The 21,816-nt window shown below is 53.1% G+C and overlaps 3 protein-coding genes and 1 pseudogene across 3 annotated transcripts in view; 2 read left to right on the top strand and 2 right to left on the bottom strand.

Moving 5' to 3' along the window:
• Positions 1–6,943, bottom strand: part of LOC140114860 (uncharacterized) — a 34,069-nt gene extending 27,126 nt beyond the window's left edge. Inside the window, exons 1-4 of the mRNA XM_072132739.1 lie at positions 6,348–6,943; positions 6,161–6,269; positions 6,015–6,076; positions 5,704–5,815 (exon numbers count right to left, since the gene is read on the bottom strand). Coding sequence (XP_071988840.1) covers positions 5,704–5,815; positions 6,015–6,076; positions 6,161–6,269; positions 6,348–6,650 — 586 coding nt within the window. The 5' untranslated portion in view covers positions 6,651–6,943. The remainder of the gene's footprint in view (positions 1–5,703; positions 5,816–6,014; positions 6,077–6,160; positions 6,270–6,347) is intronic.
• LOC140085330 (uncharacterized) overlaps positions 1–21,816 on the top strand; it is a 309,037-nt gene that overhangs the window by 257,861 nt on the left and 29,360 nt on the right. The window lies entirely within an intron of this gene.
• On the bottom strand, positions 1,540–12,078 carry LOC140114790 (uncharacterized). Its single transcript, XM_072132736.1, has 3 exons — positions 11,990–12,078; positions 7,642–7,776; positions 1,540–3,437 (listed from the first exon to the last, which is right to left on the bottom strand). The coding sequence occupies exon 3, from the start codon at positions 3,427–3,429 to the stop codon at positions 1,915–1,917; it is 1,515 nt and encodes a 504-aa protein (XP_071988837.1). The 5' UTR covers positions 3,430–3,437; positions 7,642–7,776; positions 11,990–12,078; the 3' UTR covers positions 1,540–1,914.
• Positions 15,842–21,816, top strand: part of LOC140114844 (uncharacterized) — a 13,777-nt pseudogene continuing 7,802 nt past the window's right edge.

Here is a 21,816-nt window from a genome sequence, read left to right as displayed (position 1 = left end):
CTATATTATCGCTATTTTATAGATCACTGCGATTACGCTGATAACTAATGTAGAGAAATTCTCATGTATTTCCGTATCGCCATCTTATCGGAGACATAACTTTAATGTATTTTGCTTGACAGAGCTGGTTTAGGGCTTATTGGTGCACACAACTGTTTTTTTTATCACTTTTTGGAACATTTTTGTAAAGGGATTTTATGAAAAATATACATTTTGGGGGAGTTTTTCGGTTTTTGTTTTTATGGCGTTCACTGAGCGGGATCAATAATGTTACTGAGTTATTGTACAGATTTTTACAGACGCAGCGATACCGAATATGTATTTTTTGGGGGGCGATTATATGTTTGTTTGTTTTTTAACTTAGATGTGTACAGGGAATTTTTGTTTTTAGGGGACTTTTACTTTATTTCTTTTTATTACAAAAACTTTATTAAGTGCTTGAACAAGTGATCAGAGCATCGCTTGTTCAAGCTCTTCTTTATATAAGACAAGTGTCATCACGCAGCCACAGGGCATTGGCAGACCCAAGGGCTGCCATCCGAGCAGTGGAGCCCCCGGTTAAGCGCCGCAAAGGGAGTCCAAATCACTTAAGATGCCTCTTACACCTTGGCCATAGGTGACGTGTAAGGGATTAAAACCCGCGATCAGAGGAATCTCCGTATACTACAGCTGACACCCGCAGCTTCTGGTGCGGCCATGTACAGGAGCCGGGGCCAGAACTTGACGTAATAGTTCTGTATAATGCAGGAACGCACCTCCCGCCATGCAGTGCTCATAATTAATTGTCAGTCACGGGTTAAAGGGGATGTCTCATGGAGGTAACCTACCTCCTATAAGTATCAGATTGGTTCTAACTTTGGGACCAACTGTGATTGGGAGAACAATAGACTAAAAGTTGCCCCCAGAGCAGCGCTCCATCCACTTCTATGTTGTATCCCTTACCGTGCAAAACCAGTGATTGTCTCTAACATCGTGTCCTCTCTATACCTGGAACTTAATGTTTCTAGAACTGAACTTCTCATCTTTCCATAAGATGTTGTCTCATCTCCAGCAGATCGGAGAAACTGGAGGAAGTTGTAAGAGTGAACCACCCCCAAGTCCCTGGGCATCTTTTGGGATGGGATCATGGAGATGTTGGTCTTCTCTGTCCCCTCGCTGCACTCTCCTGCCTTCTATCTGTTCCAGCGCTTCCTCTGATCTTCTGATCTGGACCTACAGAAGGTCCATCCCCAGACTTCTCTTGAGTGGACCTTAGGACTTGTAGTCCTACTGGATGGAAGTCTCCCCCCCCCCCCCACCTAACTTTGACTCGGTAGGTCTGGAGGACATACCACGACTACAGCCTAAGAATTGACTTTTCAAGGGTAAAAGAAGGATAAAAACAAACACAAGGAAATAAAATTTTTATAACAAAATGATCAAAGTTTTGAGTTCCTGTTGTATTTATTACTGCGATTCCTCTCTTCCCACGTCTGATCTACAGGAGCGTCGGCTTTATGGATCCCAGCTTGAAAAAAAACTGCGTGTCTGAAAAGAGAGCAGCTACGTGTCCAAGTTTAATGCGAGTCCAATGTGACGACAGATCACACTGGACTCAGGCGACAAAAACACTTGTGGGCCAGAGGCCTTAGGAAGCTTCGATTTAATGGCAACACAGACAAATGTATTCCTATGGGCTCATACACACTGCTGCTGTGGTCTCCATGGCCCAGTGTATGAACAACGTGCCGAAAAACCTAGAGCAGGTCCCATTCCTGTCCATATTTGCATCTTGAGCAGTTTTGTTCTGATTTTTGTTTCAAAAACATTCACATCCCAAAGACACAAGCGTTACAAAAGGGTGTGGATCCATTGTATGTGGCCCAAGAAAGCAAATATTTCTGTGTAGGTTTGGTAGAAAACCACCATTTGGTGTCATGTGTGAGTTTTAAGGTGTTTAAAAAGACTCGAGCTAAATCTAAAATACTTCCCACATTCTGAGCACAAATATGGCTTCTCCCCCGTGTGAGTTCTCTGATGTTTTACGAGAGCCGATTTTACAGAGAAACATGCCCCACATTCAGAGCAAGAGAACGGCTTCTCCCCGGTGTGAGTTTTTTGATGTGCAAGAAGATTAGATTTGTGGGTAAAACATTTCCCACATTCGGAGCAAGAGAACGGCTTCTCCCCCGTGTGAGTTTTTTGATGTGTAAGAAAATTAGATTTGTGGGTAAAACACTTTTCGCACTGTGAGCAGGAATATGGCTTCTCCCCTGCGTGAATTCTCTGATGTATAACTAAATAGGATTTCTGTGAAAAACTTTTACCACATTCGGAGCATGAAAAAGGTTTTTCCCCCCGGTGAATATTTTGATGTTCAACAAGAATTTCCTTCCTGGTGAACCGTTTCCCACATTCCATACATAAAAATGGCTTCTCTCCCGTGTGGCTTCTCTGATGTCTTTCAAGATCCGATTTCAAATAAAAACATTTATCACATTCAGCACATGAAAATGGCTTCTCCCCTGTGTGAGTTCTCCGATGTTGGAGAAAGCTTTTCTTCAGAGTAAAAGATTTCCCACATTCTTGACATGAAAAGGTTTTTCCTGTGTGAATTGTTTGGTGCGCGATAAGAGCGAGTCTTTTAGTAAAACACATTCCACATTCGGTACATGAAAATGGCATCTCCCCTGTGTGAATTCTCTGATGGACAAGAAGAGTTGACCTTCGCGTAAAGTATTTTCCACATTCTGAACATGAAAATGGCTTCTCTCCTTTGTGAATTTTCTGATGTCTCTCCAATTCTGATTTTTGGTTAAAACATTTGCAACATTCTGGACATGAAAATGGCTTCTCCCCCGTGTGAATTCTGTGGTGTCTCGCAAGAGTTGATTTTTCATTAAAACTTTTCCCACATTCGGAGCATGAATATGGCTTCTCTCCTGTGTGAACTCTCTGATGTCTAATCAATTCTGACTTGTGCTTAAAGTGTTTACCACATTCTGAACATACAGGGGGCTCCTTCTCTGTGTGAGTTCTCTGATGTTCGACAAGAATTGGTTTCTTGGTAAAAGATTCACCACATTCTGAACAAGAAAATGGCTTCACCCCTGGATGAATTTTCTGATGTATAATGAGATTTGATTTTTGGGTAAAACATTTCCCACATTCCGAACATGAAAATGGCTTCTCCCCTGAGTGAATTCTCTGATGTCGATCAAGTTCTGATTTCTGGTTGAAATATTTGCTGCACACAGAGCATTGATATCTCTTCTTCCCTGTGTGAGATCCTTGATCCCTTCCTCGAGAGTCATTTTGCTTTACTCTTTGTGATGAATCAGAAGATGAGACGTGTATAATAGGATCAGATGACGGATTGGCATCTTGTGTGATATAATAAGGATAGGCTTTTAAATCACAATACGTGACATTTTCTTCTGAGCTCCTCATATAGTTACCTGACAAAAAAAAAATAGCATTTTTTAATAATATAATGGAAAACATTTTCGTTCATATCTTACAACATTTATATATAAATACAATATGGAAAACCTAGGGATTAATTAATAAACAACTCAAAGGAGAGAAGACATTGCCGTCCATCATTAGACCTTGGAGACCTGTAGTAACATCTGACCACATCTGCCCCATCCTTCCCCTGGGGGGGGGATATGCTGCGTTCCTGGCCTACAGAGGTGATAGGTCTTTAGAAACTCTCCAACTTTATCTCTCATGTCCCTGTGGGACATATACAGGAAGGAGCCTGAGCAGGAGGTTCTGAGCTCCACCGATTCCTGTAATGGTGAGGAGATTCCTCCGTGTTTCACCTCAGATTGTGGCCTTCACCGATGTCTCCCAGTCCTGACCCGTGTCTGCTGAAACAAACCCATAATTCTTTCCCTCCTCAGATCTCCTCACCTGGGGGGACATGTGCCGGGGCATCCTCCTCACCTGGGGGGACATGTGCCGGGGCGTCCTCCTGACACTCCTCACCTGGGGGGACATGTGCCGGGGCGTCCTCCTTACACTCCTCACCTGGGGGGACATGTGCCGGGGCGTCCTCCTCACCTGGGGGGACAAGTGCCGGGGCTTCCTCCTCACACTCCTCACCTGGGGGGACATGTGCCAGGGCGTCCTCCTCACACTCCTCACCTGGGGGGACATGTGCCGGGGCGTCCTCCTGACACTCCTCAACTGGGGGGACATGTGCCGGGGCGTCCTCCTGACACTCCTCACCTGGGGGGACATGTGCCGGGGCGTCCTCCTCACCTGGGAGGACACGTGCCGGGGCGTCCTCCTCACACTCCTCACCTGGGGGGACATGTGCCGGGGCGTCCTCCTCACACTCCTCACCTGGGGGGACATGTGCCGGGGCGTCCTCCTCACACTCCTCACCTGGGGGGACATGTGCCGGGGCGTCCTCCTCACCTGGGGGACATGTGCCAGGGCGTCCTCCTTACACTCCTCACCTGGGGGGACATGTGCCGGAGCGTCCTCCTCACACTCCTCACCTGGGGGGACATGTGCCGGGGCGTCCTCCTCACACTCCTCACCTGGGGGGACATGTGCCGGGGCGTCCTCCTCACACTCCTCACCTGGGGGAAAACGTGCCGGGGCGTCCTCCTCACACTCCTCACCTGGGGGGACATGTGCCGGGGCGTCCTCCTCACACTCCTCACCTGGGGGGACATGTGCCGGGGCGTCCTCCTCACACTCCTCACCTGGGGGGACATGTGCCGGGGCGTCCTCCTCACACTCCTCACCTGGGGGGACATGTGCCGGGGCGTCCTCCTCACACTCCTCACCTGGGGGGACATGTGCCGGGGCGTCCTCCTCACACTCCTCACCTGGGGGGACATGTGCCGGGGCGTCCTCCTCACACTCCTCACCTGGGGGGACATGTGCCGGGGCGTCCTCCTCACACTCCTCACCTGGGGGGACATGTGCCAGAGCGTCCTCCTCACACTCCTCACCTGGGGGGACATGTGCCGGGGCGTCCTCCTCGCACTCCTCACCTGGGGGGACATGTGCCGGGGCGTCCTCCTCACACTCCTCACCTGGGGGGACATGTGCCGGGGGCGTCCTCCTCACACTCCTCACCTGGGGGAAAACGTGCCGGGGCATCCTCCTCACACTCCTCACCTGGGGGGACATGTGCCGGGGCGTCCTCCTCACACTCCTCACCTGGGGGGACATGTGCCGGGGCGTCCTCCTCACACTCCTCACCTGGGGGGACATGTGCCGGGGCGTCCTCCTCACACTCCTCACCTGGGGGGAAATGTGCCGGGGCGTCCTCCTCACACTCCTCACCTGGGGGGACATGTGCCGGGGCGTCCTCCTCACACTCCTCACCTGGGGGGACATGTGCCGGGGCGTCCTCCTCACACTCCTCACCTGGGGGGACATGTGCCGGGGCGTCCTCCTCACACTCCTCACCTGGGGGGACATGTGCCGGGGCGTCCTCCTCACACTCCTCACCTGGGGGGACATGTGCCGGGGCGTCCTCCTCACACTCCTTACCCGGGGGGACACGTGCTGGGGCGTCCTCCTCACACTCCTCACCTGGGGGGACATGTCCCGGGGCGTCCTCCTCACACTCCTCACCTGGGGGGACACGTGCCGGGGCGTCCTCCTCACCTGGGGGGACATGTGCCGGGGCGTCCTCCTCACACTCCTCACCTGGGGGGACATGTGCCGGGGGGGCGTCCTCCTCACACCCCTCACCTGGGGGGACATGTGCCGGGGCGTCCTCCTCACACTCCTCCTCATCACTCACACACGTCTCTTCTTTTATGGCTGCACCGATAATGTCCACATCTTTCTCCTCATCCAGAAGCTGAGAAACAAATATTCTAATAGTCAGAAGATGCTGGAGAAGAGGCCGGGAATCCAGCGCTACTTATCTCTGAGGAACATGGAGAAGATCCAGAGCACATGCCATGTCTATGCTCCATCCTCCAGGAGAAGACATCTAATACTGAGGAGCAGGAGGTGACAGCCGTCTACAGCTCATAGGGAGAGACATCTCCACCTACCTGATCACCCTGTGCAGGACGGGGACATCTCTCCGGGGATCTTCTCTCCCTGGATGTAGGGACTGTAGGGATCACATACACAGACTATATGTATTATATATACAGACAATACAGAGGGGACACGTGTCTATAGTCCTGTCTATTACCTGGTGATGTCAGGCTCCGCGGCTCCTGGTAGCGCTCCTTGTGTCCTTCTACATACTCCCACTCCTCCATGGAGAAATAGACGGCCACATCCTGACACCTTATAGGAACCTGACACACACAATGGCTACAGTCATCCCCCGGAGCCTCCATTACTGGATCATGTCCCAGCATTCCCAGCAGTGTCACCTCTCCAGTCAGCAGCTCCGTCATCTTCATGGTCAGTTCTAGGATCTGGTCATGTATCAGGGGGTGAGGCCGGGGGATGGGGCGCAGGGGTCCCCCCCATTCTTCATACACAGGGGCCGGACAGCGCTCACTAGACGTCTTCTTCACTAATGTGTAATCCTGGTTATGGGGAGACAGCGGGATAATACTATTACATGTATAAGGGTGTGGGGTTTGTGTGATGTATCCTGCACGTTCCCCTCGTGTACTCGCCTCGGTCTCTACCTTCTTGTTGGTTTGGTTTATCTTTGTATACGGCCTCATGTATTGTATAGGAGCACAGCACAACCAAGCTTAGCTAAGGAGCTGCCACTCTTGTTAGGTCATAACTCCTCCCAACTAAACTAATCACCAAATGGGAAGAGAAATAAGGAAAGAGGCGGAGCTGAGATCTTTCTAGAGACAGAAGAGAAAGACAACGATCCTGAGGTAAAAGTTATGAGGGAAAAGACAAAGGAAACCTCCCCATAGATATAAGGGGAAGAGCTCCCTCTAGTGAGGGGGTAAAGACACATGTGGTGACACCCGTCTTATATAACCAACTACAGGCCGTCAGGGGCTACATAAAAGATAGGGTCCATAGGTTTGTTCTTAAGTTGAATTTGTATGTAAGTCGAAACTGTATACTTTATAATTGTAGTTCCCCAGTGACAATCGGAGTTTCAACATTTTTTTACTGTAATTGGACCAAGAATTATCAATAAAGCCTCATTACAGACACCTTACAGCTGATCATTGCAGTCTGGGACTATAGTAACATCCAGAGAGGTCACAGAGGTCCGTCTGTAAGTAGGGGTCGTCTGTAAGTCGGGTGTCCCTAAAGGAAATCTACCACCAGGATAAAGAATTGTAAACCAAGCACTGACACACTGGTGAGTGCCCCCTCTGGCAGGTTCAGCTTTTCTTTTAGCTTCTCAGGACCTTGTTTTTACAATAAAAAGGTTTCACAAAGTATGCAAATGAGCCTCTGGGGCTCCAAACTCTATAGATGTCAATGGAGCTTGGAGCGACGCTCATCTGCATAATTTTTAAAACCAATTTTTCTTAAAAACAAAGGCATAAAAAGCTACAAGAAGAGAAGCTTCTGCCGGAGTGGGCACACACCAGTATGTCCGTGTGCTTGGTTTACAATCCTTCATCCTGGTTGTATATTTCCTTTAAGGAGAGGACCGTCTGCATTATCATTTATAGAAGATCACATGACCTGTTATTACCAGAGATACTGAAGTCATGTGACATCATCCGGATCTCTCACCTCTCCTGTCAGCCGGTACAGGATCTCTAGGGTGAGGCGCAGGACGCTCTCCGCCATCTTGTCCCCCCCTCTCTCCATCCTGGATGAGTCGCTCCGGAATATTCTCCAATATAGAAGATTCTGGATTGTAAGAACCTGAGGAGGAAGAAGAGAAATCCAGAGACCGGAGGAGATTACAGGGATGTCCCCCCCCCCCGCCATGTGCAGTCCCATGTAATGTCCCCCTGCCATGTGCAGTCCCATGTAATGTCCCCCCCGCCATGTGCAGTCCCATGTAATGTCCCCCCCGCCATGTGCAGTCCCATGTAATGTACACCTCCACCGTCATGTGCAGTCCCATGTAATGTCCCCCCCGCCATGTGCAGTTCCATGTAATGTCCCCCTGCCATGTGCAGTCCCATGTAATGTCCCCCCCGCCATGTGCAGTCCCATGTAATGTCCCCCCCGCCATGTGCAGTCCCATGTAAAGTACCCCCCGCCATGTGCAGTCCCATGTAATGTATTCCCCCTCCATGTGCAGTCCCATGTAATGTATTCCCCCTCCATGTGCAGTCCCATGTAATGTACCCCCCCTCCATGTGCAGTCCCATGTATTGTACACCCCCCGCCATGTGCAGTCCCATGTAACGTACACCCGCCGCCATGTGCAGTCCCATGTAATGTCCCCCCCCATGTGCAGTCCCATGTAATGTACCCCCCGCCATGTGCAGTCCCATGTAATGTACCCCCCCCCCGCCATGTGCAGTCCCATGTAATGTACCCCCCCGCCATGTGCAGTCCCATGTAATGTCCCCCCCATGTGCAGTCCCATGTAATGTACAACCCCCCAGCCATGTGAAGTCCCATGTAATGTACAACCCCCCACCATGTGCAGTCCCATGTAATGTACACCCCCCCGCCATGTGAAGTCCCATGTAATGTACACCGCCCCGCCATGCGCAGTCCCATGTAATGTATACCCCTCTCCTCCTCCAGCCTGCAGTCCCATGTAATATACACCCCTCTCCCCCTCCAGCCTGCAGTCCCATGTAATGTACACTCCTCTCCCCCTCCAACCTGCAGTCCCATGTAATGTACACCCCTCTCCTCCCCCTGCCTGCAGTCCCACGTATTGCACACCCCTCTCCCCCTCCAACCTGCAGTCCCATGAAATGTACACTCCTCTCCCCCTCCAACCTGCAGTCCCATGTAATGTACACCCCTCTCCTCCCACTGCCTGCAGTCCCATGTAATGTTCACCTCGCTCCTCCTCTAGCCTGCAGTCCCATGTCATGTACACCCCTCTCCTCCTCCAGCCTGCAGTCCCATGTAATGTACACCCCTCTCCTCCTCCAGCCTGCAGTCCCATGTAATGTATACTCCTCTCCTCCTCCAGCCTGCAGTCCCATGTAATGTACACCCCTCTCCTCCCTCCAGCCTGCAGTCCCATGTAATGTACACCCCTCTCCCCCTTCAGCCTGCAGTCCGATGTAATGTACATCCCTCTCCTCCTCCAGCCTGCAGTCCCATGTAATGTAAACCCTCTCCTCCTCCAGCCTGCAGTCCCATGTAATGTACACCCCTCTCCCCCTCCAGCCTGCAGTCCCATGTAATGTACACCCCTCTCCCCCTCCAGCCTGCAGTCCCATGTAATGTACATCCCTCTCCTCCTCCAGCCTGCAGTCCCATGTAATGTACACCCCTCTCCTCCTCCAGCCTGCAGTCCCATGTAATGTACAACCCTCTCCTCCTCCAGCCTGCAGTCCCATGTAATGTACAACCCTCTCCTCCTCCAGCCTGCAATCCCATGCAATGTTCACCCATCTACTCCTCCAGCCTGCAGTCCCATGTAATGTACACCCCTCTCCTCCCTCCAGCCTGCAGTCCCATGTAATTTGCACCCCTCTCCCCCTCCAGACTGAAGTCCCATGTAATATACACCCCTCTCCCCCTCCAGACGGTAGTCCCATGTAATGTACACCCCTCTCCTCCTCCAGCCTGCAGTCCCATGTAATGTACATCCCTCTCCCACTCCAGTCCCATGTAATGTACACCCCTCTCCTCCTCCAGCCTGCAGTCCCATGTAATGTACACCCCTCTCCTCCTCCAGCCTGCAGTCCCATGTAATGTGCACACCTCTCCTCCTCCAGAATGCAGTCCCATGTAATGTGCACACCTCTCCTCCTCCAGCATGCAGTCCCATGTAATGTACACCCCTCTCCCCCTCCAGCCTGCACTCCCATGTAATGTACACCCCTCTCCTCCTCCAGCCTGCAGTCCCATGTAATGTGCACACCTCTCCTCCTCCAGCATGCAGTCCCATGTAATGTACACCCCTCTCCCCCTCCAGCCTGCAGTCCCATGTAATGTACACCCCTCTCCTCCTCCAGCCTGCAGTCCCATGTAATGTACACCCCTCTCCTCCTCCAGCCTGCAGTCCCATGTAATGTACACCCCTCTCCTCCTCCAGCCTGCAGTCCCATGTAATGTGCACACCTCTCCTCCTCCAGCATGCAGTCCCATGTAATGTGCACACCTCTCCTCCTCCAGCATGCAGTCCCATGTAATGTATACCCCTCTCCCCCTCCAGCCTGCAGTCCCATGTAATGTACACCCCTCTCCTCCTCCAGCCTGCAGTCCCATGTAATGTGCACACCTCTCCTCCTCCAGCATGCAGTCCCATGTAATGTACACCCCTCTCCCCCTCCAGCCTGCAGTCCCATGTAATGTACACCCCTCTCCTCCTCCAGCCTGCAGTCCCATGTAATGTACACCCCTCTCCTCCTCCAGCCTGCAGTCCCATGTAATGTACACCCCTCTCCTCCTCCAGCCTGCAGTCCCATGTAATGTGCACACCTCTCCTCCTCCAGCATGCAGTCCCATGTAATGTACACCCCTCTCCCCCTGCAGCCTGCAGTCCCATGTAATGTACACCCCTCTCCTCCTTCAGCCTGCAGTCCCATGTAATGTACACCCCTCTCCTCCTCCAGCCTGCAGTCCCATGTAATGTACACCCCTCTCCTCCTCCAGTCCCATGTAATGTACACTCCTCTCCTCCTCCAGTCTGCAGTCCCATGTAATGTACACCCCTCTCCTCCTCCAGCCTGCAGTCCCATGTAATGTGCACCCTCTCCTCCTCCAGCCTGCAGTCCCATGTAATGTACACCCCTCTCCTCCTCCAGCCTGCAGTCCCATGTAATGTACACCACTCTTCCCCTAAAGCCTGCAGTCCCATGTAATGTACACCCCTCTCCTCCTCCAGCCTGCAGTCCCATGTAATGTACATCCCTCTCCTCCTCCAGCCTGCAGTCCCATGTAATGTACACCCCTCTCCTCCTCCAGCCTGCAGTCCCATGTAATGTACACCCCTCTCCTCCTCCAGCCTGCAGTCCCATGTAATGTACACCCCTCTCCTCCTCCAGCCTGCAGTCCCATGTAATGTACACCCCTCTCTCCTCCAGCCTGCAGTCCCATCTAATGTACACCCCTCTCCTCCTCCAGCCTGCAGTCCCATGTAATGTGCACCCCTCTTCTCCAGCCTGCAGTCCCATGTAATGTACACCCCTCTCCTCCTCCAACCTGCAGTCACATGTAATGTGCACCCCTCTTCTCCAGCCTGCAGTCCCATGTAATGTACACCCCTCTCCTCCTCCAACCTACAGTCCCATGTAATGTACACCCCTCTCCTCCTCCAGCCTGCAGTCCCATGTAATGTACACCCCTCTCTCCTCCAGCCTGCAGTCCCATGTAATGTGCACCCCTCTTCTCCAGCCTGCAGTCCTATGTAATGTACACCCCTCTCCTCCTCCAACCTGCAGTCCCATGTAATGTGCAGCCCTCTTCTCCAGCCTGCAGTCCCATGTAATGTACACCCCTCTCCTCCTCCAACCTGCAGTCCCATGTAATGTGCACCCCTCTTCTCCAGCCTGCAGTCCCATGTAATGTACACCCCTCTCCTCCTCCAGCCTGCAGTCCCATGTAATGTACACCCCTCTCCTCCTCCAGCCTGCAGTCCCATGTAATGTACACCCCTCTCCTCCTCCAGCCTGCAGTCCCATGTAATGTACACCCCTCTCCTCCTCCAGCCTGCAGTCCCATGTAATGTACACCCCTCTCCTCCTCCAGCCTGCAGTCCCATGTAATGTACACCCCTCTCCTCCTGCAGCCTGCAGTCCCATGTAATGTACACCCCTCTTCTCCTCCAGCCTGCAGTCCCATGTAATGTACACCCCTCTCCTCCTGCAGCCTGCAGTCCCATGTAATGTACACCCCTCTCCTCCTCCAGCCTGCAGTCCCATGTAATGTACACCCCTCTCCTCCTCCAGCCTGCAGTCCCATGTAATGTACACCCCTCTCCCCCGTTCTATACCTTATTCATCCATACAAAACAGCATCTATATGGAAACAGGAAGCCACGCCCATATAAAATTGGTCACATGATCACACAGGGCACGTGACCAGTGACATAATTCCTTCTTGCAGTTGCTCCATTGTAGCGTTTACCCTGCACAGATCATCTACAGGTAATTACATTACTACATGGGACTGCAGGCTGGAGGAGGAGACGGGTGTACATTACATGGGACTGCAGGCTGGAGGAGGAGACGGGTGTACATTACATGGGACTGCATGCTGGAGGAGGAGAGGGGTGTACATTACATGGGACTGCAGGCTGGAGAAGGAGAGGGGTGTACATTACATGGGACTGCAGGAGGAGAGGGGTGTACATTACATGGGACTGCAGGCTGGAGGGGGAGAGGGGTGTACATTACATGGGACTGCAGGCTGGAGGGGGAGAGGGGTGTACATTACATGAGACTGCAGGCTGGAGGGGGAGAGGGGTGTACATTACATGGGACTGCAGGCTGCGGGAGGAGAGGGGTGTACATTACATGGGACTGCAGGAGGGGGAGAGGGGTGTACATTACATGGGACTGCAGGCTGGAGGAGGAGAGGGGTGTACATTACATGGGACTGCAGGCTGGAGGAGGAGAGGGGTGTACATTACATGGGACTGCAGGCTGGAGGAGGGGAGGGGTGTACATTACATGGGACTGCAGGCTGTAGGAGGAGGGGGGTGTACATTACATTGGACTGCAGGCTGGAGGAGGAGAGGGGTGTACATTACATGGGACTGCAGGCTGGAGGAAGAGAGGGGTGTACATTACATGGGACTGCAGGCTGGAGGAGGAGAGGGGTGTACATTACATGGGGCTGCAGGCTGGAGGAGGAGAGGGGTGTACATTACATGGGGCTGCAGGCTGGAGGAGGAGAGGGGTGTACATTACATGGGGCTGGAGGAGGAGAGGGGTGTACATTACATGGGACTGCAGGATGGAGGAGGAGAGGGGTGTACATTACATGGCACTGCAGGCTGGAGGAGGAGAAGGGTGTACATTACATGGGACTGCAGGCTGTAGGGGGATAGGGGTGTACATTACATGGGACTGCAGGCTGGTGGAGGAGAGGGGTGTACATTACATGAGACTGCAGGCTGGAGGGGGAGAGGGGTGTACATTACATGGGACTGCAGGCTGGAGGAGGAGAGAGGTGTACATTACATGAGACTGCAGGCTGTAGGGGGATAGGGGTGTACATTACATGGGACTGCAGTCTGGAGGAGGAGAGGGGTGTACATTACATGGGACTGCAGGCTGAAGGAGGAGAGGGCTGTACTTTACATGGGACTGCAGGCTGGAGGAGGAGAGGGGTGTACTTTACATGGGACTGCAGGCTGGAGGAGGAGAGGGGTGTACATTACATGGGACTGCACATGGCGCGGGGGTTGTAGATTACATGGGACTGCACATGGCGCGGGGGTTGTAGATTACATGGGACTGCACATGGCGCGGGGGTTGTAGATTACATGGGACTGCACATGGCGCGGGGGTTGTAGATTACATGGGACTGCACATGGCGCGGGGGTTGTAGATTACATGGGACTGCACATGGCGCGGGGGTTGTAGATTACATGGGACTGCACATGGCGCGGGGGTTGTAGATTACATGGGACTGCACATGGCGCGGGGGTTGTAGATTACATGGGACTGCACATGGCGCGGGGGTTGTAGATTACATGGGACTGCACATGGTGCGGGGGTTGTAGATTACATGGGACTGCACATGGCGTGGGGGTTGTAGATTACATGGGACTGCACATGGCGTGGGGGTTGTAGATTACATGGGACTGCACATGGCGTGGGGGTTGTAGATTACATGGGACTGCACATGGCGCGGGGGTTGTAGATTACATGGGACTGCACATGGCGCGGGGGTTGTAGATTACATGGGACTGCACATGGCGCGGGGGTTGTAGATTACATGGGACTGCACATGGCGCGGGGGTTGTAGATTACATGGGACTGCACATGGCGCGGGGGTTGTAGATTACATGTGACTGCACATGGCGCGGGGGTTGTAGATTACATGGGACTGCACATGGCGGGGGGGGGGGTACATTACATGGGACTTCACATGGCGGGGGGGACATTACATGGGACTTCACATGGCGGGGGGGACATTACATGGGACTGCACATGGCGGGGGGGACATTACATGGGACTTCACATGGCGGGGGGGACATTACATGGGACTGCACATGGAGGGGGGTACATTACATGGGACTGCACATGGAGGGGGGGGACATTACATGGGACTGCACATGGCAGGGGGGGACACTTCCCTGTAATCTCCTCCGGTCTCTGGATTTCTCTTCTTCCTCCTCAGGTTCTTACAATCCAGAATCTTCTATATTGGAGAATATTCCGGAGCGACTCATCCAGGATGGAGAGAGGGGGGGACAAGATGGCGGAGAGCGTCCTGCGCCTCACCCTAGAGATCCTGTACCGGCTGACAGGAGAGGTGAGAGATCCGGATGATGTCACATGACTTCAGTATCTCTGGTAATAACAGGTCATGTGATCTTCTATAAATGATAATGCAGACGGTCCTCTCCTTAAAGGAAATATACAACCAGGATGAAGGATTGTAAACCAAGCACACGGACATACTGGTGTGTGCCCACTCCGGCAGAAGCTTCTCTTCTTGTAGCTTTTTATGCCTTTGTTTTTAAGAAAAATTGGTTTTAAAAATTATGCAGATGAGCGTCGCTCCAAGCTCCATTGACATCTATAGAGTTTGGAGCCCCAGAGGCTCATTTGCATACTTTGTGAAACCTTTTTATTGTAAAAACAAGGTCCTGAGAAGCTAAAAGAAAAGCTGAACCTGCCAGAGGGGGCACTCACCAGTGTGTCAGTGCTTGGTTTACAATTCTTTATCCTGGTGGTAGATTTCCTTTAGGGACACCCGACTTACAGACGACCCCTACTTACAGACGGACCTCTGTGACCTCTCTGGATGTTACTATAGTCCCAGACTGCAATGATCAGCTGTAAGGTGTCTGTAATGAGGCTTTATTGATAATCCTTGGTCCAATTACAGTAAAAAAATGTTGAAACTCCGATTGTCACTGGGGAACTACAATTATAAAGTATACAGTTTCGACTTACATACAAATTCAACTTAAGAACAAACCTATGGACCCTATCTTTTATGTAGCCCCTGACGGCCTGTAGTTGGTGATATAAGACAGGTGTCACCGGATGTGTCTTTACCCCCTCACTAGAGGGAGCTCTTCCCCTTATATCTATGGGGAGGTTTCCTTTGTCTTTTCCCTCATAACTTTTACCTCAGGATCGTTGTCTTTCTCTTCTGTCTCTAGAAAGATCTCAGCTCCGCCTCTTTCCTTATTTCTCTTCCCATTTGGTAATTAGTTTAGTTGGGAGGAGTTATGACCTAACAAGAGTGGCAGCTCCTTAGTTAAGCTTGGTTGTGCTGTGCTCCTATACAATACATGAGGCCGTATACAAAGATAAACCAAACCAACAGGAAGGTAGAGACAGAGGAGAGTACACGAGGGGAACCCGCAGGATACATCACACAAACCCCACACCCTTATACATGTAATAGTATTATCCCGCTGTCTCCCCATAACCAGGATTACACATTAGTGAAGAAGACGTCTAGTGAGCGCTGTCCGGCCCCTGTGTATGAAGAATGGGGGGGACCCCTGCGCCCCATCCCCCGGCCTCACCCCCTGATACATGACCAGATCCTAGAACTGACCATGAAGATGACGGAGCTGCTGACTGGAGAGGTGACACTGCTGGGAATGCTGGGACATGATCCAGTAATGGAGGCTCCGGGGGATGACTGTAGCCATTGTGTGTGTCAGGTTCCTATAAGGTGTCAGGATGTGGCCGTCTATTTCTCCATGGAGGAGTGGGAGTATGTAGAAGGACACAAGGAGCGCTACCAGGAGCCGCGGAGCCTGACATCACCAGGTAATAGACAGGACTATAGACACGTGTCCCCTCTGTATTATCTGTATATATAATACATATAGTCTGTGTATGTGATCCCTACAGTCCCTCCATCCAGGGAGAGCAGATCCCCGGAGAGATGTCCCCGTCCTGCACAGGAGGATCAGGTAGGTGGAGATGTCTCTCCCTATGAGCTGTAGACGGCTGTCACCTCCTGCTCCTCAGTATTAGATGTCTTCTCCTGGAGGATGGAGCATAGACATGACATGTGCTCTGGATCTTCTCCATGTTCCTCAGAGATAAGTAGCGCTGGATTCCCGGCCTCTTCTCCAGCATCTTCTGACTATTAGAATATTTGTTTCTCAGCTTCTGGATGAGGAGAAAGATGTGGACATTATCGGTGCAGCCATAAAAGAAGAGACGTGTGTGAGTGATGAGGAGGACGCCCCGGCACGTGTCCCCCCAGGTGAGGGGTGTGAGGAGGACGCCCCCCCGGCACATGTCCCCCCAGGTGAGGAGTGTGAGGAGGACGCCCCGGGACATGTCCCCCCAGGTGAGGAGTGTGAGGAGGACGCCCCGGGACATGTCCCCCCGGGTGAGGAGTGTGAGGAGAACGCCCCGGCACATGTCCCCCCGGGTGAGGAGTGTGAGGAGAACGCCCCGGCACATGTCCCCCCAGGTGAGGAGGACGCCCCGGCACATGTCCCCCCAGGTGAGGAGTGTGAGGAGGACGCCCCGGCACATGTCCCCCCAGGTGAGGAGTGTGAGGAGGACGCCCCGGCACATGTCCCCCCAGGTGAGGAGGACGCCCCGGCACATGTCCCCCCAGGTGAGGAGTGTGAGGAGGACGCCCCGGCACGTGTGCCCCCAGGTGAGGAGGACGTCCCGGCACATGTCCCCCCAGGTGAGGAGTGTGAGGAGGACGCCCCGGCACATGTCCCCCCAGGTGAGGAGTGTCAGGAGGACGCCCCGGCACGTGTCCCCCCAGGTGAGGAGGACGTCCCGGCACATGTCCCCCCAGGTGAGGAGTGTCAGGAGGACGCCCCGGCACATGTCCCCCCAGGTGAGGAGTGTCAGGAGGACGCCCCGGCACGTGTCCCCCCAGGTGAGGAGGACGCCCCGGCACGTGTCCTCCCAGGTGAGGAGTGTGAGGAGGACGCCCCGGCACATGTCCCCCCAGGTGAGGAGGACGCCCCGGCACATGTCCCCCTAGGTGAGGAGTGTGAGGAGGACGCCCCGGCACATGTCCCCCCAGGTGAGGAGTGTGAGGAGGACGCCCCGGCACATGTCCCCCCAGGTGAGGAGTGTGAGGAGGACGCCCCGGCACATGTCCCCCCAGGTGAGGAGTGTGAGGAGGACGCCCCGGCACATGTCCCCCCAGGTGAGGAGTGTGAGGAGGACGCCCCGGCACATGTCCCCCCAGGTGAGGAGTGTGAGGAGGACGCCCCGGCACATGTCCCCCTAGGTGAGGAGTGTGAGGAGGACGCCCCGGCACATGTCCCCCCAGGTGAGGAGTGTGAGGAGGACGCCCCGGCACATGTCCCCCCAGGTGAGGAGTGTGAGGAGGACGCCCCGGCACATGTCCCCCCAGGTGAGGAGTGTGAGGAGGACGCCCCGGCACATGTCCCCCCAGGTGAGGAGTGTGAGGAGGACGCCCCGGCACATGTCCCCCCAGGTGAGGAGTGTGAGGAGGACGCCCCGGCACATGTCCCCCCAGGTGAGGAGTGTGAGGAGGACGCCCCGGCACATGTCCCCCTAGGTGAGGAGTGTGAGGAGGACGCCCCGGCACATGTCCCCCCAGGTGAGGAGTGTGAGGAGGACGCCCCGGCACATGTCCCCCCAGGTGAGGAGTGTGAGGAGGACGCCCCGGCACATGTCCCCCCAGGTGAGGAGTGTGAGGAGGACGCCCCGGCACATGTCCCCCCAGGTGAGGAGTGTGAGGAGGACGCCCCGGCACATGTGGAGGTGGTGGGTGAAGCCTACACCTGGGAGCGGAGTCTAAGTGGCACTCAGTATTCACCAGAGCAGACCGCGAAGCGGGTTGGACTTGCTGCCGCGGTATACTACCATGTCGCTCCACTGGCGCAACTTGCTTGTGGTAGTGACCAAGGCGAGGTACAGAAACGGCAGGCAGAATCAGAGTTGTAGTCAGGCAGGAGGTTCGGACATGTGGCACAGGGTCGGAGTCAGGGACATAGCAGAAGGTCAAGACAGGCGGCAGAGAATCGAGGTCAGGAAACTTAGCAAAGGTCACTAGGATAGATCACAAAAGTCTGCAACAGGGCACAAAGATCTGGCAGGGGTCACAGGAAGAGGCAGGCTATATATCAGGTCAACAATCGGGCGATGCCAATTAGCGGCACGCTGGCCGTGCTGGGGCGAGGCAGCACCCGTGACTGTACACCCCCCTCCCCTCCGGCCTCTTCCTCTTCTTGGACAGAAGGAGCCTTTGAAGAACACTGTGGTCCAGAATGTTGTGTTCAGGCTCCCAAGATCCCAGGCTAACTGAAACCCCATACAGTCAATGAGAAAGAACCACTTCCCTCTAACATTGGTGGAATCAGCCTCAGGAGAAGGAGGAGCCACTTGACGGGAGAAGTGATACAGTATGGCAGGCTTAAAAAGGAAGACGTGGGATGTTTGGGATGCGCATGGTGGGAGGAAGACGAAGCTTGTAGGCCACGGGATTAATGCTTTAGCACCTTGAATAGATCCAGGATACAAGGACCTAGTTTGTATCTGGGAATCTTCAGCCAGTCATATCTGGCGGACAGCTACACTTTATCACCACAGAGAAGACAGGAGGAGACCTCCGTGTCTTGTCGGCCTGGGTTTTGGTGCAGGCGGACAACCGAAGTAGAGACTGACAAGTTTGCTCCCTGATAGACTTGAGATCTAGAACCAACTCTTCCACTGCAGGAACATCAGAAGGCACGGAGAGAGGATGAGGTGGGCGTGGATTTTGTCCATAAACACCAAAGAAGGGAGCGACATCGGCAGACATCCAGAGAGTTGTAGGAGAATTCTGCAAAGGGCAACAGATGTCCTGTTGAGCAGAAATAAAGTGCTGTAGATAGCAGCCCAGAGTCTGATTGACTCTCTCCTCTTTCCCGTTAGACTGCGGATTATAGGCCGAGGAGAAGTCCAGCTTTACTTGTAGTTGGTTGGACAAAGAACGCCAGAATCTGGAAACTAACTGGACCCCTCGTCCCGAGACAATGTGCAAAGGAAGTCCATGAAGCCGGAAGATGTGAAGAAAGAACAGACTGGCAAGTAGAGGAGTTGACGGCAGACCAGGCAGAGGAATAAAGTAGGACAGTTTAGAAAAATGGTCTGTGAGCACCTACATGACGGTATTACCAGAAGATGGCGGAAGATCCGTAACAAAGTCTATGGCCACGTGAATCCACGGGCAGCTGGGTATAGGCAGTGGCCGGAGCAGACCTGCTGGCTTGAGACGTGACAACTTATTTCGGGCACATGAAGTGCAATAAATCACAAAGTCTCCTACATCCTTGTCCAGGCCTGGCCACAAGTAGAAACGAGAGATGACAGCAATAGATCTCTGCACCCAAGGGTTCCCAGCCAAACAAGAGCAATGTACCCAAGATAGAATCCTTTTCCGAAGAGCAGGTTGGAGAATGGTCTTGCCAAGAGGAACTTGCCATAGATTCCCAGGAACGGCAACAAGTCATTCAGCATTCTTCTCTGCTGGACGAAAATGGATCAGGAAGTTGAAGATAAAGAGGGACCAACAAGCCTAAAGTGGATTGAGGCGTTGAGTGGTCTGGAGATACAGGAGATTTTTGTGGTCAGTAAAGATATAGAATGGATGATGAGTTCCTTCCTGAAGATAACAAGAATGGCACCAGCTCCTACAGAGGAGGCAGGAACGGTTTCTCTGTATCAGTCTGAGTGAGTACAGGAACAGAGGCAAAGGCAAACGTTAGCTTGGAGAAAAGTCACCGGAGGCCAGAGTTTAGGATTGGAATTTTTCTTGGTCAGTGCCACAGTGGGAGACACGAGAGAGGAGAAATGCAGTATTAACTGCCTGTAGTGATTCACGAAGCCCAGGAATCTCTGGATGGCACGAAGTCCCGGTGGGCGAGGCCACTGAAGTACCTCAGACAATTTCATGGGATCCATCTGTAGTCCTTTGTCAGAAAATTAGACTCTTTTGGTGGAATTGACACTTCTCGAGCTTGGCATGTCCCAGAGCTGAGTAGGACAGGTATGTTCAGACGTGGAGAAGCTTTGCTGTCACCTAGGGACACTTCTCCCTGTAGCCCTAGGTGTGTGTGCCTGTGTTTCCCAGACAGCATGGACAAGTCCCGAGAAAGTGCTCCGGACTGGCACAGTAGAGACACAGATTCTCCTGTTAACATCTGGAGAGCTTTTGGAGTATCAGACCAGCTTTAACCCCCTGCATGGGATCCTCTGCAGCAGACAAGGAGGACAGCTGTGGTGGTCTTTGGAAGACTGGAGGCACCCGGGGCAGACGATGGGTCCTGATCCGCACTTGTTCAAGGCACTGCTCCTCCAGACGCTCGGAGAACCGGATGTCAATCCAAGTGGCCAGGGTGATGAGGTCGCTTTGATCGGAAGATGCCAGGGCTGGTTCCTAGAAGAAAGACTGAAATTCAGCGAGGAATGTGATTATGTTGGCAGTGACCGGGTCGTTCCTATCCCAGAGAGGGGTAGCCCACGCCAGGGCTTTCCCGGAGAGTATTCTGACCACGAATGCCACCTTGGATTTCTCTGTGGCGAATTGCATAGATATCAGCTCAATGTGCAGTGAACACTGGATGATGAAGCCCCTGCACGACTTGGCGTCTCCGTCAAATTTGGATGGCATAGGCAAACGCAGTGTGGGTTCTGCAGAAGGTGCCGTAGGTACTTTTCGCTGCTGTATCATGGCGGTGATCTGTTTAGGCTGGTGGGCCTGCATGGCAATCTGCTGGGACTGCTGAGCCACGAATGGTGGCGAGGTCGACTTCTTCAGGCAGAAGTACCTTTGGTGGGATCCATGGCTGATTCTTACTGTCGGGGTTGGAGGTGGTGGACCCACCGAAACACCGCAAGCAATGACATAAGCCGATAAGTGCCACCCAGTATTCACCAGAGCCCCGCTGAAAAGCAGGTTGGACTTGCTGTGATGGGATACCACCAGGTCGCTCCACAGGCGCGACTAGTTTGCAGTGGCCAAGGCGAGGTACAGAAATGGCAGTCTGAGTCGTAGTCAGGTAGGAGGTCAGGACAGGCGGCACAGGATTGAGGTCGGGAAACTAAGAAAAGGTCACAACAGATAGGGGCCAAACTTTTGTGATCTGAGCAGAGAATAATCCTCTCCAGTTGCCTCGGATTTGAATGGTAAACATTGGTGGCGGCCATTTTCATGTCCCTCCAAAGATGCTCAATTGGATTTAGGTCCGGGCTCTGGCTGGGCCGGTCAGGAATGGTCACAGAGATGTTCTGAAGCCTCTGATGTGTTATTTGGGTCATTGTCTTGTTGAAAGGTTCGGCCCAGTCTGAGTTTCATAGCCCTCTGGAAGAGATTTTCATTCAGGATCTCTCTGTACTTGGCCGCATTCATCTTTCCTTCCATTACACCCAGTCGTCATGTCCCGACCCCATTATTGCTGGGATTGTATTTGGATGAAGATAAGCGGCGCCTGGTTTTCTCCACCGCTTAGAATGAACACCCAAAAGTTCAATCTTCATCTCATCAGAGCAGATAATCTTATTCCTCACAGTCCGGGTCCTTCTAGTGTTTTCTACACTGTATGTGGCTTTTATGTGTTTTGCATAGGCTTTCGTCGGCAGACTCCGTCATATAGCCCCAGTTGCTGAAGGCTGCAGTGAAAGGCGACTCCCA

The sequence above is a fragment of the Engystomops pustulosus genome, chromosome 1, assembly GCF_040894005.1.
Source record: "Engystomops pustulosus chromosome 1, aEngPut4.maternal, whole genome shotgun sequence".
Lineage (NCBI taxonomy): Eukaryota > Metazoa > Chordata > Amphibia > Anura > Leptodactylidae > Engystomops > Engystomops pustulosus.
The sequence above is the reverse complement of the archived record's forward strand: the minus strand, read 5'-3'. Positions and strand labels throughout refer to the sequence as shown.